This window comes from Salmo salar, chromosome 24 (genome assembly GCF_965601325.2).
Source record: "Salmo salar chromosome 24, fSalSal1, whole genome shotgun sequence".
NCBI lineage: Eukaryota > Metazoa > Chordata > Actinopteri > Salmoniformes > Salmonidae > Salmo > Salmo salar.
In genome coordinates this window covers 21701180-21727097 of record NC_138314.1, presented here as the reverse complement: position 1 = coordinate 21727097, position 25918 = coordinate 21701180, and the positions used below count along the sequence as shown (strand labels likewise).

The window sequence follows — 25918 nt, the reverse complement described above, 5'->3', positions numbered from 1 at the left end:
ATAACAATGGAGAGTTCTCAATAGTCTCTGGAACAGGTCAGTAGACTAAAGCATGATTTAATGGAGACTTTCTTCTTGGAAGCACTTCAGATGTACAGTCAGGACTATATGTATTTAATGAAAATCAAATTTTTTATCATTTACGTCCCTGAGGCTCCATTGGCCCTTGAAATGCTGTCTGATCGTGTGGACATTAGGAAACAAATTTGAAGATATTTATATATCTGATCGGCTGGTCTACAGCCCACCCCTTACCCAGATCAACAGTCATTGCTCTATTATCAATCAGATCACATTGTGACATGATGTGGGTAAAAAGTTCCAGCGCACTTGTACAAGCTGAAATTCCAGGTATTATTTCCCAAAAAGGGTGTTATCATTTTCAAAATGTGTGTCATTTCTAACTCACCGTAAGCAAAAAAAAAAGTATATATATATAAAAAAAGAAATGTGACTTAACTGCACTGCCCCTTTAATAATTTACTCAACACACACAAGAGTAACATGAACATTTCAAACAACAGATGTTTCTCTAGCTGCGAAAGAAAACGGATCCCAACAGACCAAATTATTGCACCAATGAAACAGTAACTTCAGCAAGATTTTCATGTGCAGACTCTTGACAACAAACAGCTGAATTAAATGTAAAACCAGCAGCAAGTATCCAACATCTAAGTTATGAGCACTGTTGTGTATCATCCAAAATGGCTACAGCTCAGTCTTTTCTTCAGTTGGATCATTAACTGCCTATAGTCCAGTAACCCATGGCAGCACCCAAATGCCAACATTACTGCCAACCCTTCCCACCACTGACCCCCCCCAAAAAATCATATCTATGATATAACAATGTCTTCAGATGTGTTTTGAGAGAAGAGACAGATACAGTACATGTTTAGCGTACCAGAGTAACAACTGCATTAAAAAGAGCCATGACACACACAAAACAGGAACGTTTCTGGATCTTCAAAGGACACGTTTCACTCTACAGTCACAGACTTGGCCAGGTTCCTTGGGCAATCCACCTGTATTGGGAGAGAAGAGTCAGACATGTCTACATTTACCAAGAAACAACAACCCTAAGAAATTAGCTCCCCATTATGAATGCCTACAGTAAGAACCCAACTCAGTGACAGTGCAGTACTCACGTCAAAGCCCCTGAGCACAGCCAGGTGGAAAGAGAGCAGCTGCAGGGGGATGACACTCAGGATGCCCTGCAGACAGTCCACACAGTGCGGCACTTTGATGGTGCGGCTCGAGCTCTTGGCGGTCTCGTAGTCATCCTTGTCACAGATCACGATGGGTCGGCCCTGTAAACCAAACAAAAGGCATTATGCTTCCAGCACAACATTGTCATAACCTTTAACCTGGAGTTCAGTGTTGAAATGTGAAACTTTGGTCCTTCCCTGAATAATAGCTTTGTTGACTCGTGTCTCAAACCCAAAGCTTAGGTCCACATCTGTGGTAGATTAGTGAGAATGGTGATGTCATGTAGAAAATAACTCCTCCCTTGCACTTTGTGGTGAATGTGAGGCCCATTTGATATTACTGCATTGTGAAAACAAATCTAATGTGTAAAGTATGAAGCACTTAATATCCATGTCTTTGAGTTGTTATATTTCTTTTTAGCCTGGAAGGTAGGTGGTCACTACAACAGCAAGCGGACATATCACTACCAGAAAACAAAATGTTTATTGAAAGTGAGTTTAACAACCAGATAAGGTCATTGGCAATGGTTTACTGTGGTTCCAACCTTTCAACAGTTGATGCGGTGGAAAGCTAAATGGTGTTTGAGATATCATGCGTCAGTTCTTACCGCACGCGCCACCACCTGCTGCAGTGCATTCTGACACTTGGTGTAGGTGTGGTCTCTCATGATGATCATGATGACGGGCATGAGTTTGTCGACTAGGGCCAGAGGCCCGTGCTTCAGCTCCCCGGCCAGGATGCCCTCTGAGTGCATGTACGTGATCTCCTTGATTTTCTGGAGAGAGCGACACACCCAACACCTCATTCAGATAGGAAACCACATTCCCATACACATTCAGGGACACACAACCTCAGAAAAACACCATGCCGACATGACATAAGTTGAGTATGTATATCTTATCTTCTTAAATTCTAAAGGGAACAGTAGACTGGCCAGGGAACACTAGATCAGATCCAGGAGCACAGCAGACTGACCCAGCACTGTGTGCCTCAGATACTGGAGGATTGGCAATCAACAGAACTTGAAGAATCCCTAAATAGTGTGGAGAGACATTTCTAAATCAGTCTAATTAGTTGCTGTGATTAAAAACACTTCAGCAGAAATTCCAGCAGGCTAGACTCCATTAGGGCTTGCGTGAGGCTGAGGCAGAACAGTTATTGTGGGCTATTGGAAAGTGAAACAACTCTGGGCCAATCTTCTCCTGAAGTATCTTAACACAATGATCATAATCTCATTTAGGAGTGGAGATTCCTTTCAGGAGGCGGAGATGGAGGTGGGCGTGCTGACCAGTGCTCCCTCCAGGCAGGTGGCGTAGTGGTAGCCTCGGCCCATGATGAGAACACTCTTCTGCTGGTACAGCTCTGCTGCCAGCCTCTGGATCTCGTCATCCAGACTCAGCACCTCCTTTATCAGGTCTGACACACAAAGAGAGGGAAGAAGGAGGAGCAGCAGGTAAACACAGATAGAGAGACAGGTACAAAGAGGGAAAACAAATGAGTAATCTTAGTCCAAGGTTATGAAATGAGATAGCCCTACAAAATATTCCTCTTCCATTGGCGGTACATTTGGGAGAACATGTCAGAAAATCAATTTCATCTAACCAAACTCCTGGATGAAAGGCAATACAGTAACACCCATCCTATGACAGTCCAGCAGGCCACTGTTAACAGGTCCTGGAGACTGGGGTCAATGGGGGCTTGGGTCAGAAAGGGAGACCGTTTAACATAAGGCTTCGGGTCCAGAGGAGTGTGCCAGGGCAAACAGCCAGGACTGACCCAGCTGCTGAAGCCTCCTCCCTCCCCACTGTACACTCTCGTTCCATCTCCCTCTCTGAGGATACCTCCACAGCACAGTCATTGCATTAGCTCTCTGACAATGCATATTGTTCAAAGAAAAACAGCCCAGTTGGAGAAAGATGACAGATAGACAGACCGAGGAGGCCCGCTACAGGCCTCAGCTTTCCCATCCCTCGCTCTGGCTGTGCTGACTGTGACCATTACTTACTGCGGTCTATACTACAGTAGGTCAGTGTGTCGAATAATCTGCACATCCCTTTGAGCATCACATACACAGAGGTTTATGGTCATTAACAGCACAGTGCAATGTCTTGGTAGATGTGTGTAGGGTCTGGTCTACCTGGCAGAACTCTCAGGCCCTGGATGATCTCACATCGCCGTGGCTGCATGGAGATCCTGTCGTCGCACATCAACAGCGCAAACATGATCAGAGCCACAAACTGACTGGTGTAGGCCTGCAAAACAACAGACACAGCCAGACATAATGCATGCTTAATGCTCCAGCAAGAAGCAGACAGTACCGAACACAGAGGTCCCAGGTGTCTCCTAGATGATCTTCTCTCTTCCGGTTCTAAACAAAAGGAATCATAGTCTTCCCTCTCTCCATCCTGGGCCAGAGACTGCAGAACCCTTCGTTTAGCAAAGGGCCTGGGTTGCCAGATCCCCAGGTTACTTTGCAGTACAGTTATTGGAGAAGTAGAGTCTTGTCTGGCTGCTCTGGTTGCCAGCTCCACAGTAATAATATGCAACAGATGAGAAGTGGATGGAGAGCTGGGCTGCAGGATGGGCTGGACACAGATAGGGCCTCTATTGCAGGACAGGAGAGGGGAGAGCTAGCACAGTCTTATGGGGACACAATCTGGCAACACTACGGATGAACACATCCCCTGACAATAAGACACTAGGGCAGGAGGTAGCCTAGCAGTTAGAGTGTTGGGACAGTCACCGAAAGGTCGCTAGTTTGAGTCCCAGAGCCGACAAGGTGAAACATCTGTCTATGCGCCCTTGAGCAAGGCACTTAACCCTACTTGCTCCAGGGCCACCGTTTATAAAATGGCAGACCTTTGGCGTAATCCCACGCCCGATGGTGTCTAAGGGGGAGTTGGGATCTGCCAAAAAAAAAAAAAAAAAAAAAAAACTTTTCAATTGCACAAGTATAAGCCCCCACCAAATTATTATTACTAGCAAAACAAACAGCACAGAAACAGTCGGCCCCAACTACAGTAGAAGTAGAACCATGATGCGCTTGTTTTTCCTGCTTCTGAAAAGTATCACCACCACTCACACATAGGTTAGAAGGCTCTCCGTACCAGTTTAGGAGATCTAAAATCAACGTTCTTCAAGAGCCCAAGCCATTTGACGGGACCTACTGGACGCGGTTGTGCTAGCTTCTACACCTGCATTGCTTGCCGTTTGGGGTTTTAGGCTGGGTTTCTGTACAGCACTTTGAGATATCAGCTGACGTAAGAACGGCTGTATAAATACATTTGATTGCTCTAAAGCCAAAGGCATGGTTGTAAAACCATCACACAACTATTTTTCTTGACAGTACTGGAACCACAGTCCCTCACAACTCTGACAGTCCTAGCCATCCACTCAGATTTGTGGCAGTGCATTTAATCCGGTTAAAACCCCCATCACTCCATCCAGAATGTCAAAAGAGGACAGAGGCTCACGCTAGCCTGTCAAAACACACTGCCGCAACCATGTCCCCGAGAGGCCTCAAACGTGCCACACGTCCTCCTCAGGCAATACGGCATGATGAGCAGTTAAAAAAAAAATGATGTAAGGCCACAAGCATACTCCAGGTTCTATTCAGACAAAGACCACAGATGGCTCTCATTTGCTTACATTCCCTCCCTCAATATTTATTGTTTGGCTAAGGGGGAGAAGTGTATTCAAGAAGTGGTGCCGTCTCAACTCCAGCTATCCCCTTCATTCTCCCTGACCATGTTTAGCAGGCATAGTTGTGGACAGCCCCAATTCTGAGAACAAGACAGACATCACCAGAGTCATCCAGTTTAATGTTCCCCAGAAGGTTCATCTGAATAATATTATGAAACGATACAAAACGGAGTCAGCAGGAACATGTATTGAGCAGAGGGTGAAATACATAATGTCCTCTGATGTGCTGTGCGTGGGCATGGGCCAGACAAGCAGTAAAGGACAGCGTCTTTGAGGCGTGCTTTCCAGGCTTTCTGCGCTGTGCTGGGACCTTGGAGCTGCCGGAGGGTCCCTGAGCCAAGCCCGAGAGCCAGAGCAGGGAGGGACCGGACTCTCTTTTTCTACCCCCCTCCCCCCTCAGCTGCTGAGTGGAACTCACTCCAGTCATCTGCAACCCCACTCTGGCAATCTGTAGGATCAGTGCTCATAGTAGAAGGAAACCATGGATCCTTACTTTTTACAAGAGTAAAGATTAGAATATCAGGCACTATGTGTTCTGTGTAGAGCAGTGGAATACAGCAGTTTAAATAACCTCTCTTACAAAAGAATCCAGACACTAATTTCAGATGAAGTTCTCTAATTTCAAGGGAGAGAGGGGTTAACCACATGTTCTATGTATTGACATTAGCGCCCAAGTGCTTCAGGGTTTGCCTTAACTATACAGATACCACCAGCGCAGCATATTGGCGTGAACCTCATGTCCTTGCAATAATAAGTATACACGGGTGATTATATAGACCAAGCCAAAGTGAAACTGCCTCTGGACTTCGTAACGCCGCTCCGCCTAATTAGGAAGGAGACCATTCCATTCATTTCCAACAATCCTACTGCAGTCTGACCAACTGAAAACCTCTGGAGAGGGATAGGAGGAATTCCCCCGCCCTAATAGGCTATCCTGAAGGGAATTTTCCCCCCCACCACAGAAGTAAAAGAAGTTGACATAGCGGAGTATGGTGGATGGAAGGTCTCCTGTTCCGACAGCTGAGTGTCTACAGGACAGTACACTACGAGAGTCAGTATGGGAAAGGAATCAGTCAGGAGAAGTGCTACACAGAGCAGCAGCGAGCCGGTCTCCTCACCTTGGTGCTGGCCACTCCTATCTCTGGCCCAGCGTTGATGTGCACCCCACAGTCTGTCTCTCTGGAGATGGAGCTGCCCACTGTGTTGGTGACTCCCACCGTCAGGGCTCCTCTCTCCTTACAGTAGCGCAGGGCCATCAGGCTGTCTGCTGTCTCGCCTGCACACAAAAGGTAGCAATGCAAATCAGCACTCAGGATAGATACTGGAACAGGTTGGACTATGTGTATATACACCGAATACAATATCAGATTCTATAGACCGGAATAACTGATATCATCAGGTCTTTACGTTCAGCATCAATGCATGAAGTAAAGAGTGAAAGAAATTGCTTTGCGTGCATTGTTATTGGGCTGAGCATGTACGAGACATCGCTGAAGCTGTATTGTGTGGGGAAATGAGTAAACAAAGCGGCAATGTTCAGGTCCTTGAGGAGACAGCGATCCTCCCACCTGATTGGCTGATGAAGAAGCAGACGTCGTCACGGAACACTGGTGTGTTTCTATCCAGAAAGTCGCTAGCCAGCTCCACCATAACAGGCAGCTCAGTCAACTCCTCCAGTACCTGGCGAGTCTGTGGGGAAAGATCAGCACTGGATCACACATGACATCCACACTGAAAAACATGTTTCCATGTACAAACCAGAGTAAGAACTCACTTGTGTCTTTGTTTATATAGTTGTTTTTCCTATCTTGGAGCCTTAGGCTCTAGTTGACTCCATTTTATGCTGGTGATATCATTCCTGCCTTATAAAAAAGGTAATCAGTTACTCACTGCCACCCCTGCATGGTAGCTGGTGCCACAGGCGATGAGGATGAGCCGTCGACACCTCTGGATCTCTTTAATGTGATCCTTCAGTCCACCCAGGGTTACTAAGGATACAAACAGAATCAAAATACAGTAATCATGTCCATTGTTTGTATTCAGATAGAAATTGATCATGAGGATACCACCTTGATGGGTATAATGACAGGCATGAGAGGGGCATAGTGTGTATTGTGTAGTAACTTGAGTGTTTTGTGACTTGACTTGTGTATTACACTGGAAAGGTAATCTCACCTGTGTTGTCATTGAAGTTGACCCTTCCCCTCATGGTGTTGACCACAGACTCTGGCTGTTCAAAGATCTCCTTCTGCATAAAGGAGCTGTAGTTCCCTGAAAAATGGTCCAAAAAACACTAGATCAGAGTCCTCAACAACATCACTTCAAGCCTGTTGGCTTTGCTTTTTTATAAAGTGTTAGGCATTTTGTAAAGGTTACTGTTGACGCATGATGACCACTAAAAGGAAGCCAGTCTGGAAAACATGTTGTTTAGTGTTTTATAGCTGTTGGGAGGTAAATAACACAGGAGATAAATGACCGTAATGACCTTGCTCTTTAATACAGACATTTATCAGGCATGTCTTGACTAAATAAAATAAGCAAGAGCCTACAGGGAGATTGTTGTTTCCTCGCACGGCCCTTTGTGACAATGAAATACGAGAGGGTTTTGCAGCCCGCCTCTGCGGAGACAGAAATTTAGGTCATATGAATTAGGTTTATTTCAGCAGAGCTCCTGGAATGGAGGCTGAGGAGAGAGAGATAGAGGCAGAGGCTTTAATGATAGGACCACAAAGGATTGTCTCCTAAAACTGACTGGTAGTGTATTAGCAACCTCTGCTGGAGACATGGGGAGCAGCAAGCTCAATATGAAGTCCTGCTAATGACCCGGGTACAGTACTCTACATTGGTGATTGATGTAATCTCCATGATGGAGCCAGGGTGCCCCTTCAGTACCTTTGATGTCAGCCAGGCAACCCCATAAACACCTGGCTGTGTACGTGTGTGTGTGTGCGCGTACAGAGATTGATATTAAAGGTGTGCCTGTGGCTGCCACTCAGCCGAGGCGGAAAAAATAGGATTGTGCTCCATTTTTCAAGCACTGCCGTCGTTATTGACCAATCACAGTAGAAAACGTAGCCTTCACAGTGATAGGCAACAAGTGCGTCCAACAGCAGGACCAGCTAACATGCCCACTCCAGCTAACTAACATTATCAGTTTACAGAGTCACGTTTAACAACAACAAAAATCATTATTTACTCATCCGTTTTTTTTATTATTAATAATTCCTGTTGCATTATGCCGGCCCCAGTAAATATGACCCTTGTATAGTGAAATGATTCTGACTGTATTGACAATGATAATCAGCAATTCCAGCCATTCTTGGGTTCTCAAAGTCCTCGTAGCACCATCAACATCTTTAGAGGGTTGACCCATGACAGTGCTGTACCCCCAGCCCTTACCCTCCCCTCACCCTTCATGATCTGCTGCAGCTCCATCTGCAGGGTCTGGATGGCGCGGGCAGGGTGGTCTCCGGCTGTACGCTTGATGCGGTGGATGGTGAGCCGTCCGGCCGTCACTGCTGCCACGTCATCATCCTCCAGGAAGATCACACGGTTGGTGTGCTCAATCACCGCGCTGCCAGGACAACAGAGCAACAGTGAATCCAAGTTAATGATGTTGTTAATTCCCACTTTCCTAGGAGAAAACATTCACCAAACAATTGTCTAGACTGATTCTAAAAGTACAGTTCATCCAAAAAAATACATCTAACGTTGCATGAGTGGGATATGAGTAATATAGAGAATAACAGAGTGAGGAGTCTGACCTGGCATCAGAGGCAAAGTAGTACTCCACAGACTTCTTTTCCTCTGCGAAGAGCGTGTGGCAGGTGTCCTGCTCCATCCTGGGCAGAGTGGGGCAGCCCTTCTTGTCCTTACCAGCTGGGGAGATACAGTTGTGTTCTAGACATAAAACAGCTCCCGTCTGCTCATATTCCATTCTGACTCACTGATAGAGAGCAGTTACCTAATAACGTACATGATCGGTACAGGATAGGAATGTGATCTGTGGACAGCTTGTGGTCACTTTTCACCCCAATAAGCAGAGGACCTCCCCTCCTATTTACATACAAACATAAACAAGTACAATCATTACATAAAATTAAAAGATGCATGTTTAATGTATATTATTCCTTTCCAACTCAAGGAGTATGTAGAAATGCAGTAGCAGTGTACCGGGTGCCTACAGCCTCTCCTGGGTAATGGACACTCTTGAAGACCAGGACAAAAGCTCCTTCCTAGGAGAGCAGATAAAACCATGTTTATCACAAGACAGGTCAGAGGGCCTTGTTTCTGGACAGTTCTGCTCTGTAGATGAACAGGCTCCTACCAGCTGCTGGGTCACTCGCTCCACCAGAGTAGCAAAGCTGAGGTCTTCACTCTCACGGTTGTCATACATGTACTTTACCAGCTTGGCAATGGTCTCTGTGTCCGTCTCGGACTCAAACTCATAACCCTTGCTCTCCTGTGGAATGGGAGAGAGTCAGTCATGGAAGTCTGATAATTCTTGCTGATAGCCTTGGCTAATGAAAGAAACCAACTGCCTTGGGAAAAAAATTAAATATGTTGAAATGTTGCTTTGCTCACCAGGAATTTCTGCAGGTCTTTGTAGTTTGTGATAATTCCATTATGAATGACAATGAACTCTAAAAAAAAAATATAAAAAACAAAAATACACATATACACTTTAATAATAAATGTCCCTCGTTACTCTATATAGTCAGTCAACGTGAGACTACTACAACTAGCAGAATGTGATGCCTATACAGGAGAGAGGCCCTAATAGTCCTACAAGTTTAAGAAATGTCTATGGTACTGACCGTTGCTCTTGTCAGACCTTTGTGGGTGGCTGTTGACAGGGCTGGGGGCACCATGGGTAGCCCAGCGAGTGTGGGCGATGCCAAGGTGGACATCAAACTCCACATCCATGTCCATGTCCTGCTGCTCTATGGGGCAAACACAAACACTGTTGAAAGGCAAGCCTCAAATCAACTGACATGTACCCAACAAAGTCGTTTTGAGTCATTGGTATTTTAGGCATTATATTTATCTACTCAGTAAACATCCTTAGTGCTGACAACAAGTCTTACTTGTGAGCTCATCATCAAGAGCCTTCACTTTTCCGGACTGCTTGATCAGCTGAATAGACCGGGCATTGGCCTCCCATTCCTTGCTGTTCCCTCCATCAATTCCAACACCTGGTAAAAAGAGTCTTATTGCTACAGAGTACACAAATATGCCTCTGTTGAGTGATTTTGTAGCGGTTATTTTACACATGCTACAGTTTGATAGCAGACAGAGCATCAATGTAAGCGTGACTAGATTGACAGACCTGCTCAAGACTAAGGCATACAGTGAGGCCAATGGACAATCATTGTTTTTAATGTTAGGTGAGAGAACAAAAACATGACTCCTGTAGATAAGCAGAATAACTGACGCCTGTCGACAGGCCTACAGTGAGAGGGAAAGGCAGCTAATAAACATGCAGACAGACCGACGCAGACAGTGTTGAGACAAGCCGCCTTATCTCCCTCAGCTCACCGGCAGAGTCATAGCCACGGTACTCCAGACGAAGCAGGCCTTTGAGGAGGATCTCCAGGATCTCCCGGCGAGTCCTTGGCACGTGGTAGTTCAGATAGGCAAAGATTCCTGACAGAAGGAAGGAGCAGGGAGACAGATTTCAACTAGGAAGTCAAACAATGATATACGACAAAGGAATTTCACTACAACTCTTTTAAGGGATTAAGTGAACAAATCCTAATAGTGGGTATTACCTTTTGCTTTTGGTGGTCTGTGATTAGGTCAATAGAGACCAAATAAAGCACGCATGCTTTCTGTTCATATATGCCGATTGTGTCAGAAACGCTGAAGGTTCCATTGGCTAGCTAGCCAATCTGATGTAATCTGCAGGCAGTTGAATTATTGGCTCACTACAATTCACAGCAACAACTACACCAAGGATTTCTACACGTGCAAACGCTAACACACGTAAAACATTTTATAATGCTCTGGTGCCATTTATCATCATATAGGAATTGGAAACAATGGTGCTGTGTGTAACTACACAGTAGTTCACACACCTATCTGTTCCTGAGGGCACAGCCTGCCCTGGATGTTATCTGCAGTTTTTACATGAAAGAGAGAAGTCACCTTGAGAAATGGACAGTGGGAGACTCAGTGGAACAGGGTGTTCTAGTGTTGGGGCAATATGTTGACAGAAGGATCAGGTGCTCTAGGCTATGCTTTTGTGCAGTTCAGAACTCATCTGAGAAGAATGATACCAAATGAAAACGGTGCCATTTATTACAGACATGCCTGGCTGAACAGAGGTTGGCCTACATACCATCACCACCTGGTATGGCAACTGCTCGGCCTCCAACCGCAAGGCTCTAGAGGGTAGTGCGGACGGCCCAGTACATCACTGGGGCCAAGCTTCCTGCCATCCAGGATCTATATACCAGGCGGTGTCAGAGGAAGGCCTTAAAAACTGCCAAAGACTCCAGCCACCCTAGTCATAGAATGTTCTCTCGGCTACCACACGGCAAGCGGTACCGGAGCGCCAAGTCTAGGTCCAAAAGGCTTCTACCCCCAAGCAATAAGACTCCTGAACAGCTAACAGCTAACAGCTAACCAGACTATTGCATTGACCCCCCCAGTTTTACACTGCTGCTACTCTCGGTTTATTATCTATGCATAGTCACTTTAACTCTACCTACATATTACCTCAACTAACCTGTGGCCCTGCACATTGACTCTGTACTGGTACCCCCTGTATATAGCGTCGCTACTGTTATTTTATTGTTGCTCTTTAAAAAATGTTATTTTGCCATTTTTTACATTTCAGCTTATTTAGTAAATACTTTCTTCACACTTATTTTTTCTTAACTGCATTGTTGGTTAAGGGCTTGTAAGTAAGCATTTCACTGTAAGATCTACCAACACCTATTGTAGAGGTCAACCGATTATGATTTTTCGACACCGATACCGATTATTCGAGGACCAAAAAAGCCGATACCGATTAATCAGCCGTTTTTTTTATTGTTTTATTTGTAATAATGACAATTACAACAATACTGAATGAACACTTATTTTAACTTAATATAATACATCAATAAAATCAATTTAGCCTCAAATAAATAATGAAACATGTTCAATTTGGTTTAAATAATGCAAAAACAAAGTGTTGAAGAAAGTAAAAGTGCAATATGTGCCATGTAAAAAAGCTAACGTTTAAGTTCCTTGCTCAGAACATGAGAACATATGAAAGCTGGTGGTTCCTTTTAACATGAGTCTTCAATATTCCCAGGTAAGATGTTTTACGTTGTAGTTGTTATAGGAATTATAGGACTATTTCCCTCTATACGATTTGTATTTCATATACCTTTGACTTTTGGATGTTCTTATAGGCACTTTAGTATAGCTTCCGTCCCTCTCCTCGCTCCTACCTGGGTCAAACCAGGAACACATCAACAACAGCCACCCTCGAAGCAGCGTTACCCATGCAGAGCAAGGGTAAACAACTACTCCAAGTCTCAGAGCGAGTGACGTTTGAAACATTTATATTTACGTCATTTTTAGCAGACGCTCTTATCCAGTGCGACTTACAAACGCTGTTAGCGCGCACCCGGCTAACTAGCTAGCCATTTCACATCGGTTACACCAGCCTCATCTTGGGAGTTGACAGGCTTGAAGTCATAAACAGCGCAATGCATTGCGAAAGGCTGTTTGAATGAATGCTTACGAGCCTGCTGCTGCCCACCATCGCTCAGTCAGACTGCTCTATCAAATCATATACTTAATTATAACATAATAACACACAGAAATACGAGCCTTAGGTCATTAATATGGTCGAATCCGGAAACAATAATCTCAAAAACAAAACGTTATTCCTGTTACATTGCACAACCTTCAATGTTATGTCATACTTAAGTCAAATTCTGGCAAATTAGTTTGCAACGAGCCAGGCGGCCCAAACTGTTGCATATACCCTGACTGCGTGCAATGAACGCAAAATGACACAATTTCACCTGGTTAATATTGCCTGCTAACCTGGATTTCTTTTAGCTAAATATGCAGGTTTAAAAATATTTCTGTGTATTGATTTTAAGAAAGGCATTGATGTTTATGGTTAGGTACAGTCGTGCAACGATTGTGCTTTTTTTCGCAAATGCGCTTTTGTTAAATCATCCCGTTTGGCGAAGTCGGCTGTCTTTGTTAGGAAGAAATAGTCTTCACAGTTCGCAACGAGCCAGGCGGCCCAAACTGCTGCATATACCGTGACTCTGTTTGCGAGAGAAGTGACACATTTTCCCTAGTTAAAAGAAATTCATGTTAGCAGGCAATATTAACTAAATATTCAGGTTAAAAAATATATACTTGTGTATTGATTTTAAGAAAGGCATTGATGTTTATGGTTGGAGCAACGTGTACCTAAGCGATTATATGCAATGCAGGATAGGCTAGATAAACTAGTAATATCATCAACCATGTATAGTTAACTAGTGATTATGATTGATTGATTGTTTTTTATAAGATAAGTTTAATGCTAGCTAGCAACTTACATTGGCTTCTTACTGCATTCGCGTAGCAGGGAGGCTCCTCGTGGAGTGCAATGTAAAGCAGGTGGTTAGAGCGTTGGACTAGTTAACCTTAAGGTTGCAAGATTGAATCCCTGAGCTGACAAGGTAAAAATCTGTCGTTCTGCCCCTGAACAAGGCAGTTAACCCACTGTTCCTAGGCCGTCATTGAAAATAAGAATGTGTTCTTAACTGACTTGCCTAGTTAAATAAAGGCCAAAATCGGCGTCCAAAAATACCGATTTCCAATTGTTATGAAAACTTGAAATCGGCCCTAATTAAATCGGCCATTTCGATTAATCGGTCGACCTCTAACCTGTTGTATTCAGCGCATGTGACCAATACAATTTGATAAGCCTATTTGTACCCAATTTCCTGTGCCCTGCCCCATTTTCTTCATGACAACCATCAATCACCCACATAAGCTCACAAATAGAACAATGGCATAAGGTTTCAACAAACTAGTCAAAATAAACAAACCTAAATGATGAAGGCCAAGAGACAATAGCTATTCTTAGGATAACACAATAATCAATGACAAATTCCCAATTAGAGGATATAAAGGGGCGGTGATAAAATACTGACTATGTAGAGGCACTGCAAAAGGAAGCAGTGCAACAGAGCATCAATTGAGAGCAGACTGGCACAGGGGGAAATCGAGGAAGGGAGCGCGGGGGGAGAGAGATCGAGGAGGGGAGCGCGGGGGGGAGATCGAGGAGGGGAGCGCGGGGGGGAGATCGAGGAAGGGAGCGCGGGGGGGAGATCGAGGAAGGGAGCGCGGGGGGGAGATCGAGGAAGGGAGCGCGGGGGGGAGATCGAGGAAGGGAGCGCGGGGGGGAGATCGAGGAAGGGAGCGCGGGGGGGAGATCGAGGAAGGGAGCGCGGGGGGGAGATCGAGGAAGGGAGCGCGGGGGGGAGATCGAGGAAGGGAGCGCGGGGGGGAGATCGAGGAAGGGAGCGCGGGGGGGAGATCGAGGAAGGGAGCGCGGGGGGGAGATCGAGGAAGGGAGCGCGGGGGGGAGATCGAGGAAGGGAGCGCGGGGGGGGAGATCGAGGAAGGGAGCGCGGGGGGGGAGATCGAGGAAGGGAGCGCGGGGGGAGATCGAGGAAGGTGGAGGGGGCAAATGGGCAAGGCAAGGGCAAACAAGGCTCAGCTTTGTTCAGAACGAGGGTTAAACAGAGTAGGAAAAATAAGGCTCTCATAAAAATCTCAGTGCATGTCAGCATTACCACCATTATTTCCTTAGGAATTATCCTGCAGCAGTTCAGTATAAGGAGCATCTATTTGGGGAAATTTTATGACAGAGACGACAGTGTCTGATTGTCTCTTCTACTAATGGATTTCATAGTGCTAAGTTCCCACCACCATTAAAAAGCGAATCATCCACACTATTTATACTGGTTCTGGCTGGCTATTCAAAACATAGCTGGGCGCTTCAGGAACTTGTTGTAGAGTCAGCAGATGAGAGATGATGAGTGGAGAACTAATCCATCACTATTCTAATATTCAGACACTGACAGGTTAAAAAAGTAAACACAGCTTCCCATCATTTTAAATCCCTCTACCTCATTCGAATCAATGTGACAATCACTGTCTGTCTATCATCATCATCATCATCAGTACCAGTAGTGGTCTATATTCTAGCAAGGAATATAACTTTGCGCAGTGCGTGCGTTCTGCCAGTCCTGTAGCAAGCTAGTATGTAACCTGATGAAAAGAAGGGTAGTTAGCCAATGGTCGCTAATGAATCCAAGTATAGAGTATAACGTGACATACGATAACATCAATGACAGGAATTATGGAGCGATAAACTGTCAATCAAGTAGCTAACAACGGCTAGCTGGCTAGTTAACGTTAGCTAACTATGCTAAGTTAGCTAGGTACTTATTGGAAATGGGTGTGTAGCACACGTTTTACACACATCAAAACGCTTAGTCGCCCTCATGACAATTTGTTTGATAACATTGTTAGCTATAAAACATCTGATCCAGACAACTTACAAGTTCACTTAAAAGATATGAACTCAATAATTTGATGTTAGTAGTTTGTTTTGTCTGGCAAACAAACTAAGCTCTTTCTTTAGATGGAAGCTCAGCTGTCTGACTGAAAACATTGACATCTCTCCAAAACCAGTTCTGTGTTAATCTCACAATTTGCATGTGTAAACTGTTGAAAATGTACACCTATTTAATTTATTATATCTAGCTAACGTTACTTACCACACATGTCAGCGCTTCTCTTTCAAACTAGCTAGTTTACACCAGGCTCAGCTCAGTTCAGTGTTGCCAACTAATTTTCAGGGTAAATTGCTAGAGGCAGGTTGATTTGTTGCTAAAAGTTGCTAAATTACGTTGTGATGTCATTGCGTGATTACGTAAAACTGCGTCATTACGTAGAATACACAATAACGTTGCTCAAATTGACTGGCCATCTCGGCGAAAAGTATGATTCGACATTTGTTCAGGTACAGACTCCCACTCTTTTCTGTACAATTTTGATTGAGGCATGTTGATTGATGTTGTAAGTTCTGTTCAAGATCAAACATTCGTGACCAACTATATTCATTGGGTTTGGCTCGTCGAACCCGTACTACTGTTGCTGCAGTCAGCCAACAATGATTTGCAATTTGCTCAAATTGCTGCTGGCCTGCTGCTGACGTCACTCACAATGCACTTTTGCAGCCAGGCACGTGTGTTGTGACTGAGTGTGACAGAGAAAATCGTTTTTGTGTCATTTAGAGGGGAAAATACGTGCATTTTAGCGTTTGAGTCACTTTTCAAAAGTTGCTAAAAGTTCAAAATACATTTTTAAAAGTAGCAACATGTATTGCTAGGTGCTGTTTGACAAAAAAGCTGCCAGGGCAGTCTGAAAAGTTGCTTAATCTAGCAGCTAAATTGGCATCACTGGCTCAGTTTCTCGTCTGACGAGTCAGATGGTCCCGCCCCCTTTAAATTCCATTGAATGGGATCCAAGTAGCCTCAGCAGGCTTCCCTTATTGGTGCAACGGCTGTCAATCCCGATTTTTACCGCCTACGCACTCACCCTGACATAGCAGCAGGATGGAGATAGGATATCCGTGGGCGCGAGTGAGGAGATGGAAAGTAAATTTGTGAAGTGTCAACCAACCAACCAATATTTATTGGTGGCTATATTATCGTAAAAAATCATGAAAAAAAACATTTGCTTTTTTGGTCTTAATATAAGGTTTAGATTAGCAGTGTGGTTAAGGTTAGTTTTAAAATCACATTTAAAAATAAAATAAAACATTTAATAGGCAGGGTTTATGTCTGTGGTTGTGGTAACTAGTGACAACCGTATTTATTCAAAATAACCATATTTATTCCCAGTTTAGTTTGATAAAATGTTTTTGTGTCACCATATTCATTTGTTACTTTACATCTGCCTTATTTTAACAGACTGTGGACTGCACAGAAATGTGTTTGTGGATGATAAATTCCTAACAAAAATGTATAATTTAGAGGTTTTTAATTGCTTATTATACATTCACATAATAGTAACAGACTTATAAACCAACTCAAACTTTCCTCCAGACCACACTATCTGTGCACCATTTCCCCTGTCAGGTTGACAGATTATTTGGTTGCCAATTTCAAATCATATCAAACTGTCACATGTGCCGAATATAACATGTGTAAACCTTACTTGAAATGCTTACTTACCAACAGTGCAGTTCAAGAAAGAACTGCATTCAGGGCATTCAAGAAAATAATTTCATACTTAATTCAATGCATTTTATTTATTTACATTATACAGTGCACATTTGTGTTTTATATGGATGGAGTTGTGCTTTTTTAAAGGTTCAGTGCAGTCAAAATGTATATATTGAACAACAGCTGATGAACCAAAGGAGTGAAACAATTTTATCAGTGTTATTTCCTGATAGCTGCTGGTTGAAAATACAATCTACACAGGACCTTCTAATCAGCAGGTTTGCATGTGTGGGAGTTTCGGCTTTCCATGGTGACATCACCATGCGGTAAATTAATAGACCAATAAAGAGTTCCAAACCTCTCTGACAATGACAGCTAGTTCTCCATTCTCCCCTTTGCAAAATCCTTACTTGAGATGTAGTTTTTTGCTAAAAAGCTATTTTGCCCATGTAACAGTGTAGGTTCCGTCCCTCTCTTCGCTCCAACCCGGGCTCGAACCAGGGACCCTTGCACACATTAACAACTGACACCCACCGAAGCATCGTTACCCATCGCGCCACAAAAGCCGCGGCCCTTGCAACGCAAGGGGAAACCCTACTTCAAGTCTCAGAGCGAGTGACGTCACTGATTGAAATGCTATTAGCGCGCACCACCGCTAACTAACTAGCCATTTCACATCGGTTACATCCATTTGAATGGAAATCTTTTACAGTAAGGTACTTAATTGTTACCCAGAAATGAGTTGATATTGATATGCAAACGGCTGCATTGGGCCTGTAATAACCAATACTTACTGAGTTATATGGTGTGATAATACTAGAAACTGTAATAAATAAATCGTCAGACAAAAGTTGAAGCTGGAATCCTTCACCTTGGAAGCCTTTCAAAGCAAGCAGCAGGACAAAGACACTACTTCTTACCCACTGAAACGCATAGCCAGAATGACTTGACAGCTGACAATCTCTGAGAACTGCTATGAAGTTCAACGAGAAATCTCTCCAAATAACCCTGCAGTTCCTCTTTTACCACTGCTGTGCTTTAGACAGGACTCTACGATGCTCATGAATCTGCTATAGGATGGAGTCAGGAGTGGGTGCTGGAGGGGAGAGGGTAAGAAGAATGTCTGTAGAGTCAGTAATCTCCATTGGACTCAGCCTTGGACAACTTCCTCTTGCTCATCCTTCACCTGGGAAAGAACATGACACGTTAGGATAGTCTTGTGAAATCGAGAACTGGACCAACAGGCAATCATGAATCATCTCAAATTCCGCAAGTTATTTTGTACAGGGTATAAACCTGCTCTACCCCTTCCACTTCAGGGACATAGAACTGCAACATATTCTGAATGCCACTCTTCAGTGTGACCATGGAGCTGGGGCAACTGGTGCAGGAGTCCTGCAGCTTCAGCTTCACAGTGCCATCCTCAAAGCCGCAATACAGGACATCTCCACCATCCTCCTGCACTGTGGGCCTGGAGGAAGCCACATTAGTTAAGACTGATACATACTGATACTGCAATGAGCAAAGAGACACTTCTGACAACAGGGAGATGTCAGAAAAAGGCTAAATACAACAACTAATACCTGATTCGGGTATCCAGAAGCTCTTTGATCATAGTAATCACCTCATCATCACCATCTGAGGGTGCTGTGAAGACAAAGGGAACAGTTCATGCAAACATATACTTACAGAACTTACAGTGTCTTCGGAAAGTATTCAGCCCACTTGAAATTTTTCACATTTTGTTACAGCCGTGTGGCTCAGTTGGTAGAGCATGGTGTTTGCAACGCCAGGGTTGTGGGTTCGATTCCCACGGGGGACCAGTACGGGGGAATTTTTTTAAATTAAATGTATGCATTCACTACTGTAAGTCGCTCTGCATAAGAGCGTCTGCTAAATGACTAAAATGTAAATGTAAAATGTTTTTTTTTTTTAACCTCATCTATCTACACACAATACCCCATAATGACAAACTAAAAACAGGTCAAATGTTAGCGAATTTATTAAATATACATCACATTTACATTAGTAATCAGACCTTTTACTCAGTACTTTGTTGAAGCACCTTAGGCAGCAATTACAGCCTAGAGTCTTCTTGGGTATGACACTACAAGCTTGGCACACCTGTATTTGGGGACTTCCTCACATTCTTCTCTGCAGATCTTCTCAAGCTCTGTCAGGTTGGATGGGAAGCGTCGCTGCGCAGCCATTTTCAGGTCTCTCCAGAGATGTTCGATCAGGTTGAAATCCAGGCTCTGGCTGGGCCACTCAAGGACATTCAGAGACTGGTCCCGAAGCCACTCCTGCATTGTATTTGCTGTATCCTTAGGGTTGTTGTCCTGTTGGAAGGTGAACCATCACCCCAGTCTGAGGTCCTGAGCACCCTGGAGCAAGTTTTCATCAAAGATCTCTGTACTTTGCTCCATTGATCTTTGCCTCAATCCTGACTAGTCTCCCAGTCCCTGCCACCAAATAACATACCTACAGCATGATGCTGCCACCACCATGTTTCACCGTAGGGATGGTGCCAGGATTCCTCCAGATGTGATGCTTCGCATTCAGGCCAAAGAGTTGAATCATGGTTTCATCAGACAAGAGAATCTTGTTTCTCATGGTCTGAGTCTTTAGGTGCCTTTTGGCAAACTGCAAGCAGGCAGTCATGTGCCTTTTACTGAGGAGTGGCTTCCATCTAGCCACGCCCATAAAGGCCTGATTGGTGGAGTGGAGTGCTGCAGAGATGGTGGTTCTCCCATCTCCACAGAGGAACTCTGGAGCTCTGTCAAAGTGACCATCGGGTTCTTGGTCATCTCCATGACCAAGGCACTTCTCCCTCGATTGCTCAGTTTGACCAGGCAGCCAGCTCTAGGAATAACCTTGGTGGTTCCAAACTTCTTCCATTTAAGAATGACGGAGGCCATTGTGTTTTTTGGTACCCTTCTCTAGATCTGTGCCTCGACACAATCCTGTCTCAGATCTCTATAAACAATTACTTTGACCTCATGGCTTGGTCTTTTCTCTGACATGCACCAACTGTGGGACCATCTATAGACAGGTGTGTACCTTTCCAAATCAATGGAAACAGGATGTACCTGAGCTCAATTTGGAGTCTCATAGCAAAGGGTCTGAATACTTACAGTACAAGTCAAAAGTTGACACCTTTTCTTTCTTATTACTATTTTCTACATTGTACAATAATAGTGAAGATATCAAAACTATGAAATAACACCTATGGAATCATGTAGTAACCAAAAATGTGTTGAACAAAATAAAATTTATTATGAGATTCTTCAAAGTAGCCACCCTTTACCTTGACAAATTTGCATACTCTTGGCATTCTCTCAACCAGCTTCACCTGGAATGCTTTTCAAACAGTCTTGAAGGAGTTCCCACATACAGTATGCCGAGCACTTGTTGGCTGCTTTTCCTTCACTCTGCGATCCAACTCATTCCACACCATCTCAATTGGGTTGTTGTCGGGTGATTGTGGAGGCCAAGTCATCCGATGCAGCACTGCCTCTCCATTCTTGGTTAAAAAGCCCTTACACAGCCTGGAGGTGTGTTGGGTCATTGTCCTGTTGAAAAACAAATGATAGTCCCACTAAGCCCAAACCAGATGGGATGGCGTACTGATGCAGAATGCTGTGGTTACCATGCTGGTTAAGTGTGCCTTGAATTCTAAATATACTGCTCAAAAAAATAAAGGGAACACTTAAACAACACATCCTAGATCTGAATGAAAGAAATAATCTTTTTAAATACTTTTTTCTTTACATAGTTGAATGTGCTGACAACAAAATCACACAAAAATAATCAATGGATTTGGAGTCACACTCAAAATTAAAGTGGAAAACCACACTACAGGCTGATCCAACTTTGATGTAATGTCCTTAAAACAAGTCAAAATGAGGCTCAGTAGTGTGTGTGGCCTCCACGTGCCTGTATGACCTCCCTACAACGCCTGGGCATGCTCCTGATGAGGTGGCGGATGGTCTCCTGAGGGATCTCCTCCCAGACCTGGACTAAAGCATCCGCCAACTCCTGGACAGTCTGTGGTGTAACGTGGCGTTGGTGGATGAAGCGAGACATGATGTCCCAGATGTGCTCAATTGGATTCAGGTCTGGGGAACGGGCGGGCCAGTCCATAGCATCAATGCCTTCCTCTTGCAGGAACTGCTGACACACTCCAGCCACATGAGGTCTAGCATTGTCTTGCATTAGGAGGAACCCAGGGCCAACCGCACCAGCATATGGTCTCACAAGGGGTCTGAGGATCTCATCTCGGTACCTAATGGCAGTCAGGCTACCTCTGGCGAGCACATGGAGGGCTGTGCGGCCCCCCAAAGAAATGCCACCCCACACCATGACTGACCCACCGCCAAACCGGTCATGCTGGAGGATGTTGCAGGCAGCAGAATGTTCTCCACGGCGTCTCCAGAGTGTCACATGCTCAGTGTGAACCTGCTTTCATCTGTGAGGAGCACAGGGCACCAGTGGCAAATTTGCCAATCTTGGTGTTCTCTGGCAAATGCCAAACGTCCTGCACGGTGTTGGGCTGTAAGCACAACCCCCACCTGTGGACGTCGGGCCCTCATACCACCCTCATGGAGTCTGTTTCTGACCGTTTGAGCAGACACATGCACATTTGTAGCCCGCTGGAGGTCATTTTGCAGGGCTCTGGCAGTGCTTCTCCTGCTCCTCCTTGCACAAAGGCGGAGGTAGCGGTCCTGCTGCTGGGTTGTTGCCCTCCTACGGCCTCCTCCACGTCTCCTGATGTACTGGCCTGTCTCCTGGTAGCGCCTCCATGCTCTGGACACTACGCTGACAGACACAGCAAACCTTCTTGCCACAGCTCGCATTGATGTGCCATCCTGGATGAGCTGCACTACCTGAGCCACTTGTGTGGGTTGTAGACTCCGTCTCATGCTACCACTAGAGTGAAAGCACCGCCAGCATTCAAAAGTGACCAAAACATCAGCCAGGAAGCATAGGAACTGAGAAGTGGTCTGTGGTCCCCACCTGCAGAACCACTCCCTTATTGGGGGTGTCTTGCTAATTGCCTATAATTTCCACCTGTTGTCTATTCCATTTGCACAACAGCATGTGAAATTTATTGTCAATCAGTGTCGCTTCCTAAGTGGACAGTTTGATTTCACAGAAGTGTGATTGACTTGGAGTTACATTGTGTTGTTTAAGTGTTCCCTTTTTTTTGAGCAGTGTAAATCACAATGTCACCAGCAAAGCACCTCCACACCATCACATTTCCATGCTTCACGGTGGGAACCACACATGCGGAGATCATACGTTCACCTACTCTGCTTCTCACAAAGACACAGCGGTTGGAACCAAAAATATCAAATTTGGACACATCAGACAAAAACAGATTTCCACCCGTCTGTCCATTGATCGTGTTTCTTGGCCCAAGCAAGTCTCTTCTTCTTATTGGTGTCCTTTAGTGGTTTGTTTGCAGCAATTTGACTACGAAGGCCTAATTCACGCAGTCTCCTCTGAACAGTTGACGTTGAGATGTGTATGTTACTTGAACTCTGAAGAATTTATTTGGGCTGCAATTTCTGAGGCTGGTAACTCTAATGAACTTATCCCCTGCAGCAGAGGTAACTCTGTGTCTTCCTTTCCAGTTGCGGTCTTCATGAGAGCTAGTTTCATCATAGCGCTTGATGGTTTTTGTGACTGCACTTGAAGGAACTTTCAAAGTTCTTGACATTTTCCAGATTGACTGACCTTCATGTCATAAATTAAGTATGGACTGTTTCTCTTTTCTTATTTGAGCTGTTCTTGCCATAACATGGACTTGGTCTTTTACCAAATAGGTCATCTTCTGTATACCACCCCTACCTTGTCACAACACAAGTGATTGGCTCAAAATGCATTAAGGAAAAAAAAAATCCACAAATGACCTAACAAGGCACACCTGTTTATTGAAATTGTGGGGTTATTTTTCGGTTTTATGCTTCTGCAGATATTGAATGTGCAACTATAATTATGGTTTATAGTACATCAGAACTTAAACAGGACAGCAAAATGGGTAGACAAAGAGAACATTGTGTAACAAGGTGTAGGCAGCTGACTTAGTGATAGGAGGTTGTGAAACCAATCACAAGGGGAGCATGTGATGAACAGAGTGGAGAAACAACTGTATGAGTGAATAACAGGCAACTGAGTGGTTGCTGACTCTTGAGTATACACTAAGAAGATAAGATCCAACGCCTGGCAACATGTGATTCGCCAGGAGGCTGGGACCAGCCTGTGCGCCTACGATAGGCTGAGTAAGTCTAAACCACACTCAGCCTCTACTCTGACAGGCCCGCTCTGAGCGGGAACTATCTCTGTCAGAGTATTAAAGAAGAATTTTGTGCTTAAACAGTTAGTTCTCTGTTTTGCCCTGCGAGGTGTTACAGTGAACCCGTATATACGAAAATTTAATTTACCATTTATTATGCTTGACTAAATTCTATTAATAAACAGCTGAAAATATATTCAGTAGCCTAGTGTTAAATTCTGTTCTGATACCAGATTCGATTGAAGCAACCTAACAAAATGCATTCCAGGTGATTACCCATGAAGCTGGTTGAAAGAATGCCAAGAGTGTGTAAAGCTGTCAAGGAAAAGGGTGGCTACTTTGAAGAATCTCAAAAATAAAATATATTTAGATTTATTTAACACTTTTTTGGTTAACAATTTGTAAGTCGCTCTGGATAAGAGCGTCTGCTAAATGACTTAAATGTAAATGTTACATGATTCCATGTAGTAACTTGATGTATTCACTTTTATTTTACAATGTAGAAAATAGTAAAAAAATAAAGAAAAACCCTGGAATGAGTAGGTGTCCAAACTTTTGACTGGTACTGTATGTAAATAGTTTAATATTTAGACATTTTCTCAAAACCCGTTTTTGCTTTGTCATTACGGGGTATTGTGCCTAGATTGCTGAGGATTTGTATTTATTTCATCCATTTCAGAATAAGGCTAAAGTTGCAAAATGTGGAAAAAGTCAAGGGATCTGAACACTTTCCAAAGGCACTGTATATACACACTGTGTGTGGGGTACCATTGTTATGGAAAATTCTGAAATAATTAATAATAATGAGTTTGAAAGTTAGAGGGTCTAATATCATAGCCCCAAGACATGCTAACCTCTGCTGTTATTGGTAATGTTGAGAAGTTAGCATGTCTTGGGGGTAGGGTCTTTGACCAGCTGTAACTTTCTCACTATTCATTATTCACATCCGTAATCATGGTAGCATCCACGTTAATGTGGAAGTGTTTAGAGACATTCATGTTTGTCATGAGGGCGGCTAAACATTTTGTTGTGTATAAACTGTGTGCTACACACCCATTTCCAATAAGTACCTAGCTAGCTTAGCGTAGCTAGCTAACATTAACTAACCATTGCTAGCTACCTGATTGACAGTTTAACTCTATAATTCCTGTCATTGATGTTACCACTTGGCACGACGTCACGTTTTACTCCATTCTAGAATTCATTAGCGAACAATGGCCAACTAGCACTCTTTTCATCAGGTTACAAACTAGCTAGCTACAAGACTGGCAGAAGGCACGCACTGCGCAAGTCACACTGTTTTATTCATTGCTTGCTAGAATATATAGACCACTTCTGGTACTGATGATAGACAGTGATCACATTGATTCGAATGAGGTACGACGTCAATAGGGGGACATGCTAACCTCTCACATTACCAATAACAGGGGAGGTTAGCATGTCTTGGGGGTATGATATTTGACCCTCCAACTTTAGGCTTTTCCGTAACCACGGTACCATCCACATTAATGTAGTGTTTAGAAACATTCTATTTTTATTTACTATAATAAAGTTACTCCAAAATGACAATGTATTATTTACCATTGGACACAAAATAGTCAAACAACCAAAAGCAACTGCAAATACATCCAACAAGTTTGTGTGCAAGTCACAAGCTGGATGTAGTCATTGCGTGCCAGGAATATGGGACCAAATTAACTTGACTACTTTGTTTATAAGAATCTTTAGGGGTGTCAATAATTTTGATTCCGTACCTTTTGAGGGAAAAAGTATTACTTGTTTAACAAAATATATTTCTCTGAGCAATTGTTTTAGTATAAAATAACTTCCCTTTTCTTTGAAGCATACAATACAGTTCAGCACTTTATTTACTGTACATTGTCGTTATTGCTAATCTTTATCAAGGGTGTCAATTTCTGACCCCACTGTATATATCCTTGTTATAAAGCCTATCCTATGTTAAGTGCATGTCTTGCACAGCCTTATACAGTGATTGTGTTTGCTCCATGCCTGTATCTGCACGAGGGGTGTCCTCCTCATTGACAACAGGAAGTCCAGAGGTGAAAAAGTCCATAATGGCAGCAAACACATCAGGTTTGATTAACTTCCATTCCAGATCTATATCTGTCTGAATAAGAAGTCAGAAATGGAGCAATCCTCATCCGTTCTAAGCCATGATTGTCATATTCTAAAATATATACAGTGCATTCAGAAAGCTCAGACCCCTTGACTTTTTCCACATTGTTACGTTACAGCCTTACTCTAAAATGGATAAAATCAAATATATTCCTTAATCTACACACAATACTCCATAATGACAAAGCGAAAACAAGTTTAGAAATTTTTGCAAAAGTATTCAAAATAAAAACATGATTAACTTATTTACCTAAGTATTCAGACCTTTTGCTATGAGACTCGAAATTGAGCTCAGATGCATCCTGTTCCTATTTATCATACTTGAGATGTT

General features: G+C 43.7%; 2 protein-coding genes across 3 annotated transcripts in view; both read right to left on the bottom strand.

Moving 5' to 3' along the window:
* Positions 1–455: 455 nt before the first annotated feature.
* On the bottom strand, positions 456–15854 carry LOC106585600 (glutamine--fructose-6-phosphate aminotransferase [isomerizing] 1). 2 transcript variants are annotated; one of them, XM_014171987.3, is made up of 19 exons: positions 15702–15854; positions 10447–10554; positions 9996–10103; positions 9726–9851; positions 9493–9551; positions 9236–9370; positions 9082–9143; positions 8873–8964; positions 8673–8787; positions 8319–8482; positions 7084–7179; positions 6799–6896; positions 6477–6597; positions 6027–6184; positions 3344–3458; positions 2495–2622; positions 1814–1981; positions 1146–1307; positions 456–1022 (listed from the first exon to the last, which is right to left on the bottom strand). In XM_014171987.3, exons 1-19 carry the CDS (start codon positions 15706–15708, stop codon positions 978–980), a joined length of 2067 nt encoding a protein of 688 aa, XP_014027462.1. In that variant the 5' UTR covers positions 15709–15854; the 3' UTR covers positions 456–977. The 2 variants fall into 2 exon arrangements, with proteins under 2 accessions (XP_014027462.1, XP_014027463.1); XM_014171988.3 differs by having other exon boundaries at positions 8885–8964.
* Positions 15855–17220: 1366 nt separating this feature from the next.
* LOC106585601 (AP2-associated protein kinase 1) overlaps positions 17221–25918 on the bottom strand; it is a 62261-nt gene continuing 53563 nt past the window's right edge. The window contains exons 22-23 of the mRNA XM_082968570.1: positions 18737–18800; positions 17221–18624 (exon numbers count right to left, since the gene is read on the bottom strand). Of these exons, the coding sequence (XP_082824696.1) occupies positions 18774–18800 (27 nt within the window). The 3' untranslated portion in view covers positions 17221–18624; positions 18737–18773. The remainder of the gene's footprint in view (positions 18625–18736; positions 18801–25918) is intronic.